A 21,790-nucleotide genomic window follows, 5' to 3' on the forward strand; every position below is an offset into this window, starting at 1 on the left:
GAAAGAGTCAAAGTGATTCCCTCATTTGCAGGGGGCCATGCCCTTATACAAATAGGGGAATACCCTCTCAAGGTAGTGCTGGCCGTTCATGTATGTCACCGCTGTCAGTATTACAGAAGGGGCTGCAAAAGCATCTGCGGCCTCTCCTACAACACTACAGTGCCCTAGGACGTGCAGAAAATGGGAGTGACACCCAGTGCACCTTTGGTGGCCTGTGTGTGATACAGGCCCTGGAGTTTATAATGGTCTGCGATTGAGGGCTTTGGCGTTGAGGCTGAAGACAGTGCACGTTTCTCACAGTGGCTGTCAGTGGACCAGAAAGGTATACATAGAGTACATGACCATTCAATCTTGGCCTCGCTGCAGAGCAAATACAGCAATGGTCATGTATTCTAGTTGCAATTGTGATTCTGTGCAAATGTGTATGATGGAGGTACACAGTTGTCAAATATTGACCAGGCAAAAGTAGAAGAAAATATAGTGCCTACAGGTGAGTGTGTTGTATGCTTAGAGGTGGGAAGTGAAGGAGATATGAAGAAGTGCATTCAACAGAGAGTGAACAGAAGGTGCTGAAGAGGTTAAAGATGAGCTGTAAGATATGCAGATGGCGAGATTTGGAGAGAAAAGGGATGTAAATGTCTAACAGAGAGTGAACATAGAGGGAGTGATTGAGACACTCTAAAGACCACTGCTAGTAATGTTTAATTCATAGTCTCACAATTTAAGAATCCAAACATTTTCAATATTATTTACAACCAAAAAGTTGTTGTAGCCTATTTATCTCACACAACTAGCAACCATTGGCACAGCCAATAGTCCTGGATGGTAAAGGTGTTTCTCAGTTATTGTATTATACATCAGAATGCAATAAGAGGGAGCTCAGAGAGAAATCAAAATACCCGTTGTATGGCACACTCTGGGAATCATAGAAATGTATTTTCCATTTTGAAGACATATCCATAATTACAAAAGCCATTCACCTTTTAGAGACCCCATACTTTTTTCATCCCACTTAAGGCCCTATCTTAAAGATTTGCATTAGACAACTGTACAGAAGGTTGTCTATTTTACGATCCTGGAATCCATGCAGTGGGAGTTCAACGATGCAGGCTTAACTTTGTACAAAAGTGCTACAAAAATTGCTCTTCTAGGCACCCACTCAGGTTTACATCTAATCGGTTACTAACAGTTTCAAGATTTTAGTTAGTAAACCACTGAAACCACAAACAAGAAATTACAGCATGCATTCCACTTGGAGGAAATAGTTAATCTTGAAAGCAGAAGTGACACTTGCATTCCAGGAAGCTTTCGCAAAATGAATATTTCCTGCCTGGACTGGATATAAAGGAGCTTTTGGATAGAGAGCATTTAACAAGTGACAGGAGGGAGAGGGTCCAGCAACGAGAGAGTCATTCATCAACTGAAAGCAATTAATCCAGACCTGCAGGAGAAGAATCCAACATTAACCATGGACACATATGAACCATCTAAGAAGAACCCGGAAGTAGCAGCTGGTGGTGATCCACCTCCTGCGTATCCAGGTGGACCTGTGTCTGGGGGTGTTCCACCTCCCATGCATACATCAGGACCCATGCCTGACCGTGACCCATCTCCGATGCATGCAGGTGGACCTGTGCCTGCGGGTGTTCCACCTCCCATGCATACATCAGGACCCATGCCTTACCGTGATCCATCTCTGATGCATGCAGGTGGACCTGTGCCTGGTGGTGTTCCACCTCTAGTTCAATATTTACCTGCCAATGTTGTGTATTCTCAAACCACCTACCCTCAGTACACTGCTAACTACCCAAGTTATCCCCAGGGGCCGAATGTGGTGGTGACCACGCAGCCGATGATAGCTGCACCCGGACTACAGGTCTACGAGAAGGACTACTTGGGGTTCTCTATATTTACCATGCTGTGTTGCTGCCTTCCTCTTGGAATTGCAGCCCTCTTCTACTCCTGCAGTGTAAGTTTTTTAAATGATAATCCATTCCATGTTAAGATGTGTTTACTCCTCAATGTGACAACTTGAGGTTGTGCTTCAGTCAAGGCTAGTGTGTGAGTTAGGATTCGCTGCACAGTGCACTACTGGATATGAGTGGTGGCTGTAGGTGTGGCGAGCACCAGGATTGACTTCCAGAAAGGTGTGATGTGACTTGGGCTGCAGGTGAGACCGCTAGATGTGACTGATCTGCAACTAATGCATTTACTGCATACATCATGCTTAACAATGCACAATGCATTAATATATATATATATATATATATATATATATATATATATATATATATATATATATATATATATATATATATATATATATATATATATATATATATATATATATATACACAAATCCTCTTCTCTTCATCAAGGAAAAACTCCAGGCCAAATTTGTTTTCAAGCAGTTGTTTATTTCATAAGTATGTTGTGAGCCAAACGCCATATATATATATATATATATATATATATGGATTTCCCAACAGTCCTGAGTCCAGCTCTCACTTCTTAGCCATCGCAGGTACAGAACACAAAACGCGCAGTAGATTTAAAGTTTCAGTGCTTTATTCCTCCGTGTATCAGCATGACGCGTTTCGGTTGCGTCACTGCAGCCTTGTTCACATGACTCTCCGAATATTCTAGTTAAATAGTAATGTTTAATATATATATATATATATATATATATATATATATATATTTTTTTTTTTTTCTCACAAAAAACAGAGGTTACAGGGAAATTATAATTCGATAAACAATTTACACACACAAAACCATATAGTTATGGCAAGAAACCATAACTTATGCCTTAAGATAACTATAACACTTGCCCCTGTCATGAGTTTTTTCATGAATAATTTTACAGCAAATGCTGCACTGATATTATTAATGATGTCATAGAAGATGTCATGAGTGATGAAATATGTGGGGTAATTAGCAGTGCATGGCGAGGGCACGTGTTACCTTAGGATGCGAGTCGTGGTTTCTTGATTTAACTCGATAGACAATTGCGGGTGACAGTGCTTCAGAGGCTAGCCCGCCCTTCTTTCTTTGTGACTGGCTAACAAGCTGAACCACTCACAGGAGAGCATCCTAGAGCTTTTCCTTTGGGCTACATATTCCTCAGACAAATGAAAATCTCTGGGGCCCCCTCAATCACCAGCTCATGCCCTATCAACCAGTGTGATCCTGTGCAGTTAGAGATCTGTCTGACAACCTCAGTACATTTGGCGTCAATTGATTTTTAAAGTACAAATAACAGCAAAAATACATTTATCAAGTTCTCAGGTTTGAGGACAACATATTGTTGATTCTGTTTCCAGGAAGTTCATGCTGTGTAAGTAGGATCATTTCATCATACCCTGCAGAGGTGGGTGCAGGGTGGGGCTGATTTATAAAACCTCCTTTGTCTTTTCTGCAGGATGGACCAGCACACACGCTCTCTCGCTCACTCCTCTTGTGCCAATTCTGTCAGGTACAGTCATTATCTGACTGCCCTGGTTTAGTTCTGCACTACCAAAATCTGCATGTTATGCCCAATTTCAAGAGGAAAACTCATGGTAGGCAATAATTATCACTCCCAATTATTTCCGCACACGGGGGCCTCTCATTTTATCAGGTGCAATCAGGGCCGGTCCTAGGCATGGGCGGTACACTGTTTTCATAATCCGCCTGATTCATGAAGCAAAATTGCACTCGCAAAGGGCAAGATTCTCAGAATCTTGCCTTTTGCGAGTGCAATTTTGGCATTTGGGATTCACAATCCCAAATGCAAAAATCGCTAATGAGGAATTAGCAAATATGCGAGGATTAGCATTTAAGGAGTCTCTATTAGAGATTCCTTAAATGCTATTCATGACACTTGCAAAAATTGCGATTTAGCAAAATTGGGCCGCTATTTACCGAGAGGTCAGACCTCTCGGTAAATAGCAAAAACATAGAAAAATGCTTTTAAAAGCATTTTTCTAAGTTGCATGTTGCACACACACATGTCCTTTGGACATGTGTGTGCGCAACACCTGTTCAAATGTGCATTTTAGGGGTGCTACAGGGTGTCCTTTGGACACCCCTGGCACCCTTAAAATCGCTATCTGATTTGCGAGTAGCAAATTGCTACTCGCAAATAAGGGATACTCCCCATTCATTCCTATGGGCCTTTTGGCCCATAGGAATGAATGGGGAGTTATTCCTTTTTTTGCGAGTAGCAAATTGCTACTCGCAAATAGAGAACATGTAGGAATCGCTATTGATTTAGCAATTCCTACATGAATGCCGTTTTGCGTGTCCTCAATAGCGAGTCGCTATGATTCGCTATTAGGGCCACGCAAAACGGCCCGTACATGAATCAGGCTGTAAGTATACAATCTGGAAATCCTTCATTTATAGGCTAGGGCCCAGATATACAACCATGTTATTTTGCAAGTCGCAAATCACGCTAAATCGCGAGTCCCAATTTGTGACTCGCAATATGACATTTACAGCACTGTCAGAGACACTGTTTGTGATTCTCAATGGGGTCGCAAATTGCATGCCTCATCAATTTTCATGAGGCACTCGCAATATGCAACCCCATTGATAATGGCTGGCCCTCCCAGGTATGGTGGCCTCTTGGGCTCAGCAGACCTCTATGTCTATGACTGATTTTAAATTAAGCAGTTAATTTCTTTTAAATGCTGCCTGTTTTCCTTAAAGGAAAACAGGCAGCATTTAAAAAAAAAAAGAAAATGAAACGTTTTTGTTTAATTTTTTAAGGGCAGGTAGTGGTCCCTGGGACCACTGCCTGCCCCTAAAAATATTTTCCCCAGCATTTGCAAAGGGGGAAGGGGTCCCCTAGGGACCCCTTCGCTTTTGTGATTGTATTACCTCCTTCTTGAAGAGGGTGATAAATTGTGAGTGTTTTGCGACCGCAATTGCTGTTGCAAAACATTTGTACTTTGTTTGTGGGGAACGATATTATGAAGGGAACACCCCTTCCTAATAGCGAGTCGCTAAACACTATTTTGCGAGTCGCAATTTATTTGCGGCTCAAAAAATAGTGTTAGTAGGTGGCCCACAGGATTTTTGGATGCGCAAACGAGTCGCAAACCCGTTTGCGCATGCAAAATCCCGTCGTACATCATCTGGCCCACAGTCTGCAAATGAATGTGGACACTGGACGACATTTATGCAGACTATTATAGATCTTGTTAATCCCTGTATTTCCAATCTCCAGAGCATTCTGAGACCTCCCTTTTTTATGGGTAAACCCTGAAAAGCTGAACCAGAAGAAGGATTGGGAAACCGAGGATGGTGCATATTGCTGCACTAAGGGGTAAAACCGCGAAGCCTTTTTCCACTACCTCAGCCCTTTCCTCTCCAACCAGATCATTGTTTGCTATTGATTATATATTCAGACTTCTCAACCATTAACAAACATAATATATTGATATATTATACTTGCCATGTTAATCTTTTTAGGTCCGACTTGGCAGTGCAGCCGTTTGCATGAAATATTACTACTAGGGCTCCTGTTTTTGTGGTATTTATGTTTTTTTGACACCTCTGTATTTATATTTTCTAATTTTCTAATATGCATTTTTACATGCTTATTTTGGATTTTGCGAAAAAACGAAGCTGAAACGAATATGTTTCCCATTTATTTAACCAGCAAATGTACCCACTTATTTAAGTTCCTGACAGGTTTCAGTGCTATGAACACCCATAGATGCTAAATCAGTACCCATATATAAAAACATGCAAGTGTTAGTATCAACCCTGTGCATATCTGGGGGCAGATTTACAGTACCTGGCGCAACCCTGCATATGAGCAGGGTTGCGCAACTTATTGTGCGCCGCAGCTTCGCCACCCTGGATGCGCCGCATTGTAAATGCGGCTCATCATGGGCCAAAAATGGCACATCTGTGCCGTAAAAGTGGCGCATTGCTGGAGTTGCGTCACAAGCGCGACACAGCTCCAGCAATGCTCTGGGGGGCCCTATCTCCACAATGCTGCGTCATTCCTTACGCCTGCTTCAAGCAGGCGCAGGGTTTTGACGCAGCATGGGCTCAAAAGTGACTGAGTGAAATCTTGTAGTCCTGTGTCAGAACGCCCCCCCCCCCCCTGCGATGGAACGCCTCCTTCTGGCGCAGGGCTTTACAACATGACGCATCTGGGAGATGGGTCACGTTGTAAATGACCTGCACCATGGCGCATCTTTTGCACCGCTGCTGCGTCACAAAAGCGATGCAATGGCAGCGTATTAGAGGCGCAGGGGGCTAGTAAATCTCCCCCCTGGTGCTTTTTAAACCTTATTCTTTTTTTTAAACCCCATTATCTATCAATTCGAACAGCTGTTAGCCTGGCAGTCAGGACTAACAGCATCTATAAGCACTCAAAAACCAACCTAAATTCTATTTTATTACATATCTAATAAAAAATACAGCCAGGAAAATAACTAGTTTTCTCTCTGTATCTATCTTTAAAAATCAGTTAAAACAGAAAATAAGGAGTATTATTATTAGCAATTCTTTAAAATACATTGGGCCTGAACTTTTCACCTATTTTTGCTATTAACAAATTTCAAGTTAATAGTAATTTTACTAGTGTGGAGACTCTGCAGTCGGGACGGAGAACTCCACACACAAAAAGATGTCCTATCTTTTCACGTGCAGATTTAATAATAATTGTATGAGTGCTGAGACTCCGCAGTTGGGGCAGAGAACCATGCACATAAAAAGATGTCCTATCTTTTAATGTGCGGAGTTCTCAGCCCTGATTGAAGAGTCTCCACACTCGTAAAATTACTTTTAACTCCTACTTTGTGAATAGCAAAAAAACAAACTTACACAAAAGTATAAGTTTACTTTTGTGATTCAGGACAAAACAGTGGACTTTGACTGCACCAAAAGAAGTATCTCTTTCCCACCTCAGGCTATTGGCTATTTGGTGTATCATTCCATCAACCAGGAACTTCTTCCATTGGAATGCATTTGGGACAATTTTACATCTGAAAAGTACAGTCATCGCACAGTTTGCCACAGTCAATTCTTTATCTCCTATATGCATTTTATAAAGAAAGCAATGTTTTTAATACCTTTTAGTGGCATAGGCAAAGCCAATAGGGCATGCCTTAAAATGACAAGCAGCATTTGTACGTGCAATGCATGTAAACAGAAGTTATGAATGCCTACGTTTACATACGTTGACACATTAAAGCCAGACCTGTGGGCTTTCCCAATACTTGTTTTAACCTTATCGAGAGAATCAAATACAAAACGATTAGGTCATATAGGATATTTGATACCTTATGGTAGCTGACTTTGTTAAGACATGTTTACTCTTATGTGTAGCTTTTTAGTAATGTTAGATGTAAGAGGCCTTGACCTCAGTTCGCATATTTTTAAACAAGAATTGACAAAACCAAAAGGCATTACTTTAAGGTGCTATGGTATGCAAATAGGATTTGTGCTTGCAAGTGTTTCCATAGATAGGGATTCCCATATAGTGAGACAAGTCCTTACCTACTTTACGTGGGGTTCATGTCCCCTATGGGTTCCACCAGCCTCCACCTCTCCCCACATCTTATCCTGCTCCACTGGATTTCAGCTTCTATGGTTAAAGCCTTGTTTAGAGGGTTGTCCCTTTTCAGACCTAGCATTATTAGGAAATGTGCTGAGACGCTGGGACACAGAGCGTGCCTGCTTGAAGGGTCTCCACTTGTTGTCCATATTCTGCATTAAGCCTGAGGTGAATTCAAAGGGGTAGAGGTAGCTATCATTTCATGCTCCTGGCACTCTTGGTGAGGGAGAAGTGCTCCTTCTATGAGGATACCTTGCTGCACCATCTATCATGGCAAGTTGGTGAGCTAATTTCACCCACCTTTTTGCAGACTGAGCCTCTACTCCTGTCTCCCAGTATCAAATATGTTGATATTTTCAAGTAGGATATAATAGATTTAAATAGAAGAGAAGGCTCTCCCAACCCCACTAGGGTATGTCTGTGGATGGGTAGTCTTATTAATATAGAACTCTTGGTGGTGTCTCCCCAGACTATAGAAGGGTCCAGAGGACTAGGTTTTGTTTGGCTATCTTTTTCAAGTGACCACTCTGACATGAGGAGACTCACTCCAGGTGGGTGCTCCTTGGTTGGAGGCTTGAGAGGATGAAAGGACCTCTCTTGCTCTTACTGTGAGCTTGTTGCCTATGCTTCCTCACCTGCTTGGAAGCAGGTGTCATAACATAACGGATGCTCATCCATTGGGCATGCTGGTGTTGAAGGACAGGTGTTTATTGTAACCCAACTAAATAGTACTCATTTCAGCAACCCGTCGAAAGGCATTGTTCGCATGCTTTAACAGGGAGGACATTCAATTAGCCTGCAGACTGGTTCGCTTCATGAAATCAGCAAATACCGCAATAACTCCAGCCGTTACTCCATGATCTGGAAAAACTAAGACCTGCGAAAAACCTTTACATGAAAAGAAATTTCACTGCGAATGTTTGACAGTGTCCTTTTCCCTCTGATGATGATGATGATAAACAATGTTTATTTAGACAATAGTCTATAAACCATACATAAAAGAATGGATCCACAAAGCAATCAGATAATTAAACCACAATTCATTTTAAACACTCTATACAATTTTAAAACCGTTAAAACCTAATATTGGGATACTCCGTATTTTAAAATCTTAGAATCATAGACTCTTCCATCCTCCTTAATTGACTCCATTACAGATTCTCTTGTTGCTTTCAGAAACGTCCCTAACGCAAATGCAATATCCAAAAAAGACATTTCTGTAAGGAGATCAATAGCATCCATATGTGTGTTCACCTTGTACTTTCAAAAAAAATAATGGACGTAAAAACACTTTTTGAACAGCTAAAATCCATGTACAATCAAGCAGTATATGTAAAATATCATTTCTTACTCCAAGCCACATTTACAAATACCATCTGGTTGGATCAGGGCCGCTTTTATTTTACAATCAATCTTCCATGGGTTTAAGCCCACCCGAACCAGCTGCTTGCTTGTATTTCCTCTCTGCACCAAATTGAGACCTTCTGTTCCCCACCAGGCACCTGACGGTTCCAGAATCTTAGCAAGGACATTTGTGACTTTACCTCCCTTGCCGTTAGTCCTACCTCTAATCTGATTGCTTGAATCATGGCGCCGTTAGGTAAGGATGTGATATAGGCAGGGGAAACCCAATAAACCCTTGTAGGCTTGGGCACTAGACGTTTAAGGTCAAAAAATGCTACAAGGGACTTAATCCAAAGAAAAATAAATCTCAGTTGGGAGTTGCACAAACGTATCACACTCCAGTGTATCTCCAGGATATCACAATCAAAAGTTATGCTAGAATAAATCAAAGGAAGGGAAAGAGAACACACGGAGGAAGTAAATCTTATTCAAAGAAAATTTATATTGCATCAAATGAAAATGGGGAGACAGATACAAAGAAATCAATTAAAGCAAAAACAGTTATGAACAGAGGTATGTATCACATCTACTCATCAGTTCACAACTAAACATCAACTCCTAAATAAAATCACAGACAACCAAATTCATTCATTAACAATGGTCGTATGTTGGTGCCAACGCAACGCTTCTGGAGATGATGGAAGTGTCGACGTTTCGGTCTAGTATGCAGTCGTCATGCAGACCATCATCAGGACAAAATAATTAGTTGCTGGGACAACCCCCTGAAATTTCGCACAAGCTAGCTTCTAGTAGCAATAAGCAGCAAGAGATGTAGGACTAAGTATCCAATGATTGGGCTCGCACTCTTCTCAACTTCCAAAACTTCAGGAAGATCTGCTAAGAAGATTAAAAAAAGCAAGGGTGCCAAAAAGCAACCTTGTCTCAGGCCATTTTTTATAGGAATTTTCTGGGTTAAAGAGCCCTTTGAATCTCTAATGAGTTGGTCCCAATTATCACTATGTAGTTATTTTATAATATTCAGTATGCCCTCCGGCATTGCATAGTTTTCTAGCACTTCCCAAAGGCTACTTCGGTCCACTGAGTCAAAAGCCGCCCGGAAATCGACGAAGCAGCAAAATAATTTGCCATTTTGTTCTATCGATTTCCTAGCTAATGCCCACAGGGCAAAACAATGGTCAATCGTGGAGTGGCCTTCTTTAAACCCACCCTGTTCTACTGGCACGATTGACCGAAGTTCCACCCACACTTTTAGCTTACTAAGAATCATCTTAGCAAAAATCTTTTCTCCTATATCTAATAGGTTAATTAGCCTGTAGTTCTTGGGGGCATGTACATCCCCTTTCTTATGTAAGGGCCTTATTATTGCACCCTTCCAGTTTAAAGGTAGTTCCCCTTGTTCTAAAATTAAAGCAAACATTTTAGAGAAGAATTCCGCCCACCAGGGCTGGTTTTAATTTAGTATCAGGGCTGGCATATCATCTGGGCCAGCGGCTCTTGTTAAATTTAATGTCCTAATTATCCTAAGGACGTTTGTTACTGAGCAATCTTGTTTTAGATCCTCTACTAGACCTCTCCAATCCTTTGATGCCACCTTATCAATACACCTCCCAGGGGCGTATCATTTCTGTATATACTCTATCCAAACATCCTCCTCCACTACGCAAATCATTGGGCCTACCGAAGGTTCCGTAGCTGACTGGATTAGCTTCCAGAACTGCTGTATATTCTTAGATTCAATTGATTCCAGTAATTTGCCCCAGCAAGATTCTTTATAGCTCCTTTTTGCATTGCGAATTAACGTGGAGTATTCTCTCTTTATTTTTGCTACATTTTCAGCCTTCGCTTGCACAAATTTTTTCGTAGGCTACGCTCTTCTCTCCTGACTTCTCTTTTCTTAATTAGACAGTCCTGGTTAAACCATGTTCCTTGCTTAATTTGGGCTCTTCCTTTATTCTATGGGCACTTACAACAGCCTTAGTTCTATACTTAGGCTTTCCACTACTTGTTTTTTTTTTTCAACAAACCAGGGTAAGTTTTGGCCCCTCATACAGCCTAACATTTTGTTGCAGACTTGTTAACCTCGCGATGAATTTTTCAGATAACCGAGTGGTTATCCGCTTTGGATACTCCATCTCTTGAAAGATAACTCTATCACAAGCCAAATGTTGGGCAATTCCCAATTCAAATTTTTATTAAATTATGATCACTACATTGCATGGAGTTAATACTAAAGTCTTTTACTAACTCGAAATTCCATGCTAGCATAAAGACATAGTCTATTGGACAATTGTGCGTCCCAAATTTACAAGTTTTTTTTTGCTGGACGGTCCTGGCCTACCCTTCCATTTAGACAAAAGAAACTTTTTGTGGCTAAAAATGTACCCAATTTAGCCGCATCAACCGATGTTTTAGTTTCCACAAACTCTGCTTTTTTTACATCATATGCCTCTAGAATTTCTGAGTACCACTGATCAGACAATTTTGGATTTATTTTATGATTAAAATCTCCTAATAACACAATCAAATCATTCCCATACTTATCACATTGCATCCATATCATTTTTAAAATGTAACAATTCGACCCCATATTCCTTCGATGAACTCCATTGTATATACACATTTAGGATCAGCATATTTTTATAATTCTTGTCAGCGAATGTTGTTTGAATTCTACAGGCCAAAAGCCACTTACACTTCACAGATATCTGAGTGGTCTTAGACACTAAAGTTGTTGAAATCATAGTCAACAAGCCACCTTCTGGATGGCCAGAACTAAATTTTACTGCTGGTCGGTGGACTTGTCGAAACCCTTCCACAACTGGGGGTACGCCACAGAGCCAGGTCTCTTGTATACAAATTATTTCATTCTTTTTTGCAAGTTCTTTCACGGCTTCTTGTTTGAGGAGCATTCTTAGCCCATTTATATTGCAAGAGACCATTTGTGTGCTTCATGGCTGCCCCATTACCTATTCTACATCGCTTAAAGGCTCATTTATTACGGAATCCTCCCTGTAGCTGTATGAAGGTCCTGCTGGGCTTAAAGTATTACTCCAATTCTTCCATGCCTCCACCATGTCTGAGTTGTTTATTACTAAGTTGAAGATTTCTCTCCCTTCCTCCGTTTCCCTTCCTGGGAGCTTCACTTGTCTCTTTCCTAGCCCCGCATGGTACTTTAGGAAGTATTTCTGCTGGGTGGCCTTAAGCACTAGCGCTAACTCTTCTTTGGGCACTAGTCTAATCCCCTCTTTTCGGATTTCCTGCTCTGCGTTTACTATTGCGGTTATGACCAGAGCCGAGTAAAGCTGTACCTTGGTAACCTCCTTACCATCCCCAATTGTTTGGAATCCCACATGTCTAAGGTCTCCTGTGCTTATTCCCTTTAGATTTGATTTTTTGATTAATTAAAAACATTGAGTAGGTGTGATCTATTTAAATACCCCCTCTTTTTTAATTTTTTACCGCCCCTTCCCAATTTCACCTGCTCAAAATAAAGCCACTTACTCCCTTTGTCTACCTCTTCTTCCGACTTTGCATCCCCCTGATAATGTTGTGTATTTAATTTAGGACCCTTTTCCGGGCTACTTTCCCAGTATACATTATTTTTAAGGGGGGGCCATCTGGGCCTGTACATTTACAAGTTTTGTGGCTACATGGCCTTTATTTTTTATCACCTTATCCTGGCGGATTTGCATCCTACTACAGCTCGCCTTATTTACTGGTGTCCTGGCCCACTTCTCGGATCTTATATTTATTTCTCTGTGTTCCTTCACTATTTTATGCGGATGTGTCTTAAGCTCTTGTGTTACTGCTTCTGTTGGTTCCTTCCTCACCTTTCTTTTTTTCATCGCCCTTAAGGTAACCTTTCTTTGCACCTCTCTTACTGCCGCTTTTATTCGTTTTGAGTGGCCATAGTTCCTAAATTCACCTCTTCTTTTTACTAGCATAAGCCATCTTGACACATAAACTTTTTGGACATCAATATGAACTTTAACAACCTGACTTACTAATGGGGGATTAACTATTTCAGTTTCCCCATCCCTCCCTTGACCCATAACAACCGGATCTAAAACAGGTCTTAACATTGAAGGCATTTGTCCCCTAATACCCTGTAATTCTCCCTCAATTTTAGAGAGGTACATTTTTTGGCTTTTCAGGATATCATGGTTTAACGTTGTTACTTCTAGCAGTCCTTGTAACGATTTTTGCACCATTAGCATCAGTTCTAGCATTGAAGATGCAGGGGTTTCTGGAGCTTCCAAGTTTGACTTGAGTGACAGGTTTTCGCCATTTATGTCATCATTTTTGTCCAGACCTTCCCGGTCAATGACTCCCACTAAAACCCGTTTTTCAGTTCCATCTGGACTTCCAACTGGGTACTGGTCAATTTCCTGACTTTGCCTATGATCCAGACTGTCTTCCTCTTCCGACGTCTTTTGTATTAGTCTCGGGGAAGAAGAAAGTCGCGGTGACATTATTACCCCCTTATGGCCTATCAAAGACTGAACTGAACGATTGACCAGATCTATGGAGTCTACCAAATGTTCATCGAAGATTAAGGAGGATCCCCCTTTCCATGATTCGTCCACTTCTTCAGTTGCCATTGTTTTAGCAGGAGAAAAAACCTGTTAAAAAGTGCTTTCCCACAAACTCCTTAATTGTATTCGATGCTACACTCCCCTTACTTCCTCCATGTTGTAATTCTTTGGAAGCTTTCTCTTTTTTCTTTTGGGAGCATTTTGATTTTTCCTTTGCTCCCAGGGTTGAAAGTCTCTCTTGGACATCTTGTTGGTTACCACAATTCAACTTTGCTTTCCTTGATATTCCTAATGTGCTTTTATTTTTCCGTGGGGCCATTTTAGTCCTTAGGTGCTTCCCCTCAAGCACTTCTGAGTAGGGTCTTTTTAATTAAAAATGTATTAAAAAACGAAACGGATATTTCACTTACCTCTGTTGCACCTTCTTTCATGTACTTGTGCTCGTGTTCTGTGCCCCCTGCCCTTTTCCACTTCTCTTTTGTAGATTTACCCTGACTTATTTAGCAACATGCAGGGTTCTTCTTTCTCTATGAGGGTAGGGTCACTCCAAATACAGTTGTTCCAAGAGTGACGTCTCACTTTGCACTCCATTTTCACTCCCATTGCGTCCTTCTGCTTCCTTACCCCCCTCCACGCTTCGGCCACACAGGTAGACTCAGACGGGGGCGGGGGAATTTGCCTATTTGCCCACTTTTTAGAGTTTCTTCCTCACTTGCCTTCCCTGCGCCTCACGCTTCTCTTCCTCACTCACCTTCCTCTTGCCTCATGCTGCTCTTCTCACTCTACTTCATTGTGCCTCCTGCCGCTATTCTCCTCACTCTCCTTTCTCGTGCCTCATGCTGCTCTTCTCCTCCTCACTCTCCTTCATTGTGCCTCACGCTGCTCCTACTCTCCTCTCTCTCCTTCCTAGTGCCTCATGCTGCTCTTCTCCTCCTCACTCTCCTTTCTTGTGCCTCACGCTGCTATTCTTCTCACTCTCCTTCCTTGTGCCTCATTCTGCTCCTCTTCTCACTCTCCTTCCTTGTGCCTCACACTGCTCTCCACCGCACTCTCCTTCCTTGTGCCTCACGCTGCTATTCTTCTCACTCGCCTTGCTTGTGCCTCATGCTACTCTCCTGGTCACTCACCTTGCTTGTGCCTCATTCTGCTCTTCTTCTCACTCTCCTTCCTTGTGCTTCATGCTGCTCCTCTTCTCACTCTCCTTCCTTGTGCCTCACACTGCTCTCCACCTCACTCTCCTCTCTTGTGCCTCATGCTGCTCTCCCTTTCACTCTCCAGCTCACTCTCATCTCTTGTGCCTCACTCTGCTCTTCTTACTATCCCTGCTTGTGCCTCATGCTGCTCTTCTCACTCTCCTTGCTTGTGCCTCATGCTGCTCTCCTGCTCACTCTCCTTGCTTGTGCCCCATGCTGCTCTTCTCACTCTCCCTGCTTGTGCCTCATGCTGCTCTCCACCTCACTCTCCTCTCTTGTGCCTCATGCTGCTCTCCCTTTCACTCTCCAGCTCACTCTCCTCTCTTGTGCCTCATGCTGCTCTCCCTTTCACTCTCCACCTCACTCTCGTCTCTTGTGCCTCATGCTGCTCTCCCTTTCACTCTCCAGCTCACTCTCCTCTCTTGTGCCTCATGCTGCTCTCCCTTTCACTCTCCAGCTCACTCTCCTCTCTTCTGCCTCATGCTGCTCTCCCTTTCACTCTCCAGCTCACTCTCCTCTCTTGTGCCTCATGCTGCTCTCCCTTTCACTCTCCAGCTCACTCTCATCTCTTGTGCCTCACTCTGCTCTTCTCACTCTCCCTGCTTGTGCCTCATGCTGATCTCCTACTCACTCACCTTGCGTGTGCCTCATTCTGCTCTTCTACTCTCTCCTCCCATGTGCCTTCTCATCCTCACACTCCTGCCTTTTCCCTCCTGCTGCTCTTCTCTTCTCTCTCCTTCTGAGTGCCTCATGCTGCTATTTTCTCCTCACTCTCCTTCATTGTGCCTCAGGCTCCTCTTTTCCTCCTCACTCTCCTTCCGCCTACCTCACACTGCTCTTCTCCTCCCCACTCACCTTCCGTGTGCATCACAATGCTCTTCTCCTCACTCTGCTTCCACGTGCCTCACGCTGCTCTTCTCTGCCTCACTCTCCTTTCTTTTGTCTCCTGCTGATCCTCTCTGTACTCTCCTTCATTGTGCCTCACACTGCTCTTTTCCTCCTCACTCTCCTTCCTTGTGCCTCACTCTGCTCTTCTCCTCCTCATTCTCCTTTCACGCGCCTCACGCTATTCCTCTGTTCTTCACTCTCCTTCCGCCTGCCTGCCTCACACTGCCCTTCTCCCCCTCACTCTCCTTCCGTGTGCGACATGCTGCTCTTCTTCTCACTCTGCTTACTTGTGCCTCATGCTGCTCTCCTTACTCTCCTCCTTTGTGCCTCACGCTGCTCTCCTTACTCTCCTCCCTTGTGCCTCACGCTGCTCTCCTTACTCTCCTCCCTTGTGCCTCACGCTTCTCTCCTTACTCTCCTCCCTTGTGCCTCATGCTGCTCTCCTTACTCTCCTCCCTTGTGCCTCACACTGCTCTCCTTACTCTCCTCCCTTGTGCCTCACGCTGCTCTTCACCTACTTACTGTCCTTCCTTATGCTTCACGCTGCTCCACAAATAACAATTCCAATCCAACCCACATTATTCTACTACGCACCACATACATACACACCATAACACATGGGTAAAACACATCGCCATTAACAATACCAAAATCTCTAAATCAAACAAATGTGAGACCTTGTGCAATTCCAATGCTTATTTATCTATGCAGCACGAACCAGACCCAGGGGCATTAGAACACTTCAAATGAGCGCCAGATTACATTACACAGATTTTTTAGAAACGGGGAGATTACGCGATTTTTCTAGAATCATGAGATTTTCAGCTTGCGCTGGGACTCGAACCTGGTTCCCCAGTGCCAACATTGGAAACTCTGGCACTTAGGCCACATTCAGTACCCACAAGCTACGTATTTTCCTCACTGCCTTTATGTGTAGGAAGGAGTCACTAACCCACTCCTCATCACCTCTGGTGCCCACCTTTGACTAGAGACAATCCTGACAGACGGTGCATTCAAGGAAAAAAGGGAGAAAAACACAAAAAATGCTATACAGTACTCTCCTTCAGTTACCACAATTTGCTTTTTCTGTTCAGCCACTTACTGAGATTCAATTGAAAGAATTGTAGTTGAATGGTAGCAGCAGCTGAGTAGTGCCTTGTATATATGTTTAGGAGGCGTATTTCCCTAAGTAACCTCGTTGTGTTATCATGTTTACAGACGCAGTCGGCCAATGAGAGAGGAGACAGAGTTCGGGCTCAAGAAAATTCCCGTACGGCGAGGATGCTGAACAACTGGGCTCTGTGTGTCGGCATTTTCTTTACCATCGCTTGGGTTGCCTACGTCATATACATCAACGTCGCTTTCCAGAAAAACACTCGCGATTTCGTGAATAAAAGCCAAAATGACTATATCAAAATCAATCAAGACTTCTTCCATCCAAAATTTTAACCTCATTCACACCTCAGCACAAGCTCTCGTTTGCTACAAGTCGATTCCGGCTTCAAATTGCACTGCATTATTATATTATAAACGGAATATCAAATTGCCATGTTTGTGGAAATGTGGGGGCACATTTTCTAATTTGTAGCGCAGCACAGCAACTAAAAATTGCTGCAATGCGTTACACAATGTGGAGAGAGCATCACACTCATATCTACAAAGAGATGGCATTTCCTCTCTTTTCCCCACTTATGGTGCTCCTTCAGCCTGCTTAACATCACAGACAAAACTTGCCACCTTAGCCCAATGGTGTGTTCATGATGTCGAACATAAAGGGCCTCATTTATGAAAAATGACACATCGCTGTGACGCAACTCCATCAATGGGTCATTTAACATGGGCAAGTCTCATTTCAAATGTGTCTGCGCCAGTCTTACTCCTGTGAGGCAGGCCTAGGATATTGACGCATTTGCGTCCTAGAAGTGACACAGTGAATTCTATTAGATTTCACTGCATCACTTCTATGAGGCTTACTTGAGTCAAAATGGCCACCCTGCATACATTATACCTAGCGCAGACATAATGTAGTGCATGGGTTTACAAAGTGATCCATATACCTAGATGCGTCACTTTGTAAATATTACACAACATGGCGCAATTTTTACCCTGCTGGTGCATTACAAAAAGTGACTCACCAGCGGCGCAAAAGTGACGCACCAGCGGCGCAAAAGTGACACACCAGCGGCGCAAAAGTGACACAAAGGCTCATATATAAGCTCCAGAGTTTTCACTGGAAGGGTACCCTTCCAGTCCAAAATACCATGCTTGAACTAGGGGTCAGTTTTAAATTAGATGGATGGCCCGCAATCCATCAGACTGGTAGAGAACATTGCATTCATCACCCTGACAGACTACCACCCATCTAGCTGTGGCCCGTGCAGGTAAGAGCCGTTGGGCGGTTGGGCCGAGTTGGTCGGGGGGGATTTGACAGGCGACAACAAGGGAAAATTAAATAAATAATTAATTTTCCCTCACATCATCTGTCGAAATCCCCCTCCCCTTACCCCCCACCTGGCCTTACCTCCACGGGCTGCAGCTGCACCCCCAAATTTAGATATCAACAGTAGAGATCACTATACATTCAGAGGAGCAGCTGCCATAGAAGTTCCTTTGAGGGTACCAACAGTTTCGTGGATGGCAGCTGTCGAGCTGACAGCTGCCCATTAACTTTTTGTTTTCCAACATCAAGCTCCCAAAGTAGGAATTTGTTTTTGAAAAAACAAATAACCAATTTACCCCACACATAGGATTTTTTTCCTTGGGTGTGGGGATCAGTATTTGTATTTTACTTTTTTGTTGCCACTGTAAAGAGGGCAGGTAATGTGATGTCCTTCCTGTTATGGCCATTGTTGGAGGAAGCTTTCCAGAGAGTTTGATAAGCAGGGGACGCTTTCAGATTTGTGATGAAGTACCCTGCCCTACAAACTTTAAATCAGACCCGAATATTTTAACTTTAACCACATTGAATGTGTTCTGTACAGGGCAGCACATGCAATGTGGGGAATATTTTGAAAGATGAAAACATTTCTCCTTAGTAATGCCTGCCTGAGACGGAGGGTCGACCAATGTTAGAAGAAAGGGCTTTGCATCAAAAACCATGGGCGATAGCGCGGGAACACCCATGCACCAATAATGGGACACCCCTTTGACGTAAAGTAATGCAAAGTAGTGGGAAGTGCTAGAAAGTAAATAGTTTATCAAAAAATTTTTGCCAGTTAGTGTCATCATTGTTACTTTCATGGGGCACCAAGTGCTCCTTAATCTGTCCCTTAGAGTGCAGTGGCAGCCCTTTTTTGAAGACATACAGGGCCAGATGTACTACCCTATTTAGCATGTGCAAACAGGTTTGCGACCCGTTTGTGCATGAAAATTGTCACTGAGATATGTACAATTCCTAAATAGCGAGTCACAAACGTTTCATTATTATTTTTTTTACATTCATCCCGTTTTCCTTTAGGGAAAATGAGCAGCATTTTTAAAAAAAACTTGCTTTATTGAAAAGCAGTCGCAGACAAGGTTGTCTGTTGAGCCCAGCAGGCCACCATCCCTGGGAGGGCCAGCCATTCCCAACGGGGTCGCAAATTGCGAGTGGCTCATTAATTTTAATGAGCCTCGCATTTTGCGACCCCATTGGGAATCGCTAACAGTGTCTGAGACACTGTTGTACTTTGTGCTTTATGACGCGCAAATTGCGACTCGCAATTTGTGAGTCGCAAATCACAATGTTCGTACAACTGGTCCTCAGTCTTTTTTAAACTTTAGGAGCGTGGGAATACCACTGCAGATCAGCAGTGCTCCCACCCCAACAAACTCACAGTCCACCATTCTTATAGTCCGAGGAAACACTGTGTTTACCACTGCAGAGCTCCTGCATCCTCTTCCAGTGCAAACTTCTGACCTGTCTGGCGGACCATCTGCCAAGGGGTTACCTGGTGACAGTGACAGTCACCCCACTCTGTTGAGGTCAAGTCAACAATCATAGGTTTTCCCTTCCCGAGATGGGGCAGGCAAAATGGAGAATAGTCCTTGATGCACAGGAATTAAACTCAGGGCAAGGGGGAGACATTTATTAAAAAAAATAAAAAAACTTGCCACTTTGGAATTATATTTTATCAATACATAAATGTTTCCTGAGTGCTATAATCATGGGTTCCACTTGACAAACCTTCAGTGCTTGAAAGAGAAGTGGTTTCCTATAGAGCACAGGGCTCCCACCCAGGGTAGGAGGTCCTCCAGAGGAGGGTCGACCCATGGCCTCCACCACCCAGCTGTTCCAGTGGACCATCCAACAAAAACTAAATGACTCCATCGGATCGTACATAAACATGCACCTCAAAGACGAAAATGCCATTAGAAGAATCTTTTGACTACTGTGTTCCATCCTTAGCTCATTAACCACTGCAGGGGGCAAGGGGATGGGCATGGAGAAGAAATTACAGAGAAATAACAGGCTAGTAAAGGCAGCACCAAGAAAAGCAAATATAAAAAGTCAGGAAAGCAGCCAATACAATTGGCTATTACTAACTTGCCTGCATATACATTTGTCAATCACAAGTCCTTATGAAATGTCCTGTTTGGTATGGCAAACATACAGCGAAAATCTGGGATAAAATTCAGAGCCAGATACCTAGAAGTTGTCAGTATAACACTGCAGCAGAAATATGAAGTTGGACATGTGCCAGTAGCAGGGACATTCCCCAGCATCAGTCCCATGAGGGACGCAGCTCTGAACGAACCCCATTTACAGAATCCTTCCTGAAATCTTCTCTCTGAGAATCCCTGTGTCACGTGGCTTCAGTTTCACAACTGTAATTCATCTTGGTAAATGTGCATTTTAAGATTTAGATCTGAAAATAAATTTGTGAAAATTAATGAAAATATTTCTATCAGCAGTTTTTTTCTTACTTCCTGTAGTTTATGTGTGAACTATTTGAGCTCAATAGACTTTTCAGCACCACATGGTGAGGATTACATGACTGCCAAACAAAAGGTACAGAGATATTAGAAGAACATTAGGATTGGCAAAGACAATGACCCTGACTTTGTGAATAAAGGTAAAAACGTCAGCTTGCAAGGACCTTAGCTTTGTGATTAAAGGTAAAACCTTCAGCCTGTTGGGCATGGAGAGGTGTCCTCGTAGCTTCTGGCAGTACATTAAACATTAAACACTTCTTTAAACAGTAGAGTGGCCCAGTGCAGGAATAGATCCATTCATGAAGCACCTCCTTACCCAGGAAAGGTGGGTAAATTGAGTGACATATGTATCCACAGTCCATCACTCTATCAAGAAAGGTGGCCAATGCAGGGCACCCACCCATGAAGACCTCCTTATCTAGAAGAGGTGAGCAGAGGCGAGACAGATCTATGTACCAATCACCTCTTTGTCCAAGAAAGGCGCCAAACTCTGAGATTGATCCAATTATGCACCATTTACTTGCACAGAAGAGGCACTTCGTAAATGACAAGGCTAAATATAGATAAGTACACCAGTCAAATACAAAATGTACTAGTACTGGGTACTTCAAAAATCAGCTTGCTTGAGTGATATAATTGGTGCTTGTCCCAGTAAGCAAAACGTAATCTAAAGATCATGTTGTAATTGGGCTACGCCCATTTAGTTCGCCCAGAACTTTTTTGCTTTTTTTGATCACCCAGTTTTGGACTTTTTACTGAGTGTGATTTTCACTTCTTGAGTCCCACCCACAGTTATCGCATAGTAAATGGACTGTTCTTTTTTACTGTTAGTGTCTGCCTTTTAAAAGAAGTCAAATATGATGCAGCTAGGGTAAGAGGCACTCGGCAGGTTACATGTCAACACGTGCACATGCGTGTGCAGGCTGCATGCCTGAAACTACTATTGTGTGCAGCCCTGTAACTGTGAATCGGTAGCCATAGTGGACACACATAGGTAAGGTCAGTAGGGTTTACTGGTTTATCTAAAGTGTCACTGCATTAGGCATATGGAGGAAATATGTTGTAGAGTTCAGTTTCCCTTCCCTTTGACCTCCAAAGTTCCATAAGGTATGAAACTGAGGTGAAACATGTGTCCAAGTTTGAATGCACAGGTCACAAAATCCTACATGTGCACCATATGTGGCGTCCGAATTTTCACATTTCTCTAGTTCAGCTTGGGATCAGAGTCCAGGCCTTCTGTCACTCTGCTGGTTAATTGTCCTGCCCCCCCCCCCCCAGCAAAACGAATACATGCCTCCACACAAAAAAGGTGTAATTAGCAGTGCTTTTCTTCAGCT

The 21,790-nt window shown here is 42.9% G+C and overlaps 1 protein-coding gene across 1 annotated transcript; it reads left to right on the forward strand.

The window, feature by feature from the left end:
• Nucleotides 1–1,387: 1,387 nt before the first annotated feature.
• LOC147701217 (proline-rich transmembrane protein 1-like) lies at nucleotides 1,388–20,398 on the forward strand. The gene is made up of 3 exons (XM_086929967.1): nucleotides 1,388–1,625; nucleotides 1,710–1,969; nucleotides 16,758–20,398. Exons 1-3 carry the CDS (start codon nucleotides 1,469–1,471, stop codon nucleotides 16,986–16,988), a joined length of 648 nt encoding a protein of 215 aa, XP_086786093.1. The 5' UTR covers nucleotides 1,388–1,468; the 3' UTR covers nucleotides 16,989–20,398.
• The last annotated feature ends 1,392 nt before the right edge of the window (nucleotides 20,399–21,790 follow it).

Source organism: Lissotriton vulgaris, chromosome 7, assembly GCF_964263255.1.
Source record: "Lissotriton vulgaris chromosome 7, aLisVul1.2, whole genome shotgun sequence".
Taxonomy (NCBI): domain Eukaryota; kingdom Metazoa; phylum Chordata; class Amphibia; order Caudata; family Salamandridae; genus Lissotriton; species Lissotriton vulgaris.

What these genes read in the sequence shown, in the direction of transcription:
- LOC147701217 (XM_086929967.1), top strand. Translation starts at nt 1,469, where the DNA reads ATGGACACATATGAACCATCTAAGAAGAACCCGGAAGTAGCAGCTGGT. An exon ending in CCCATCTCCGATGCATGCAG is followed by an intron (nt 1,626 to 1,709) that starts GTGGACCTGTGC and finishes TGATGCATGCAG; the next exon opens with GTGGACCTGTGCCTGGTGGT. An exon ending in CCCTCTTCTACTCCTGCAGT is followed by an intron (nt 1,970 to 16,757) that starts GTAAGTTTTTTA and finishes TCATGTTTACAG; the next exon opens with ACGCAGTCGGCCAATGAGAG.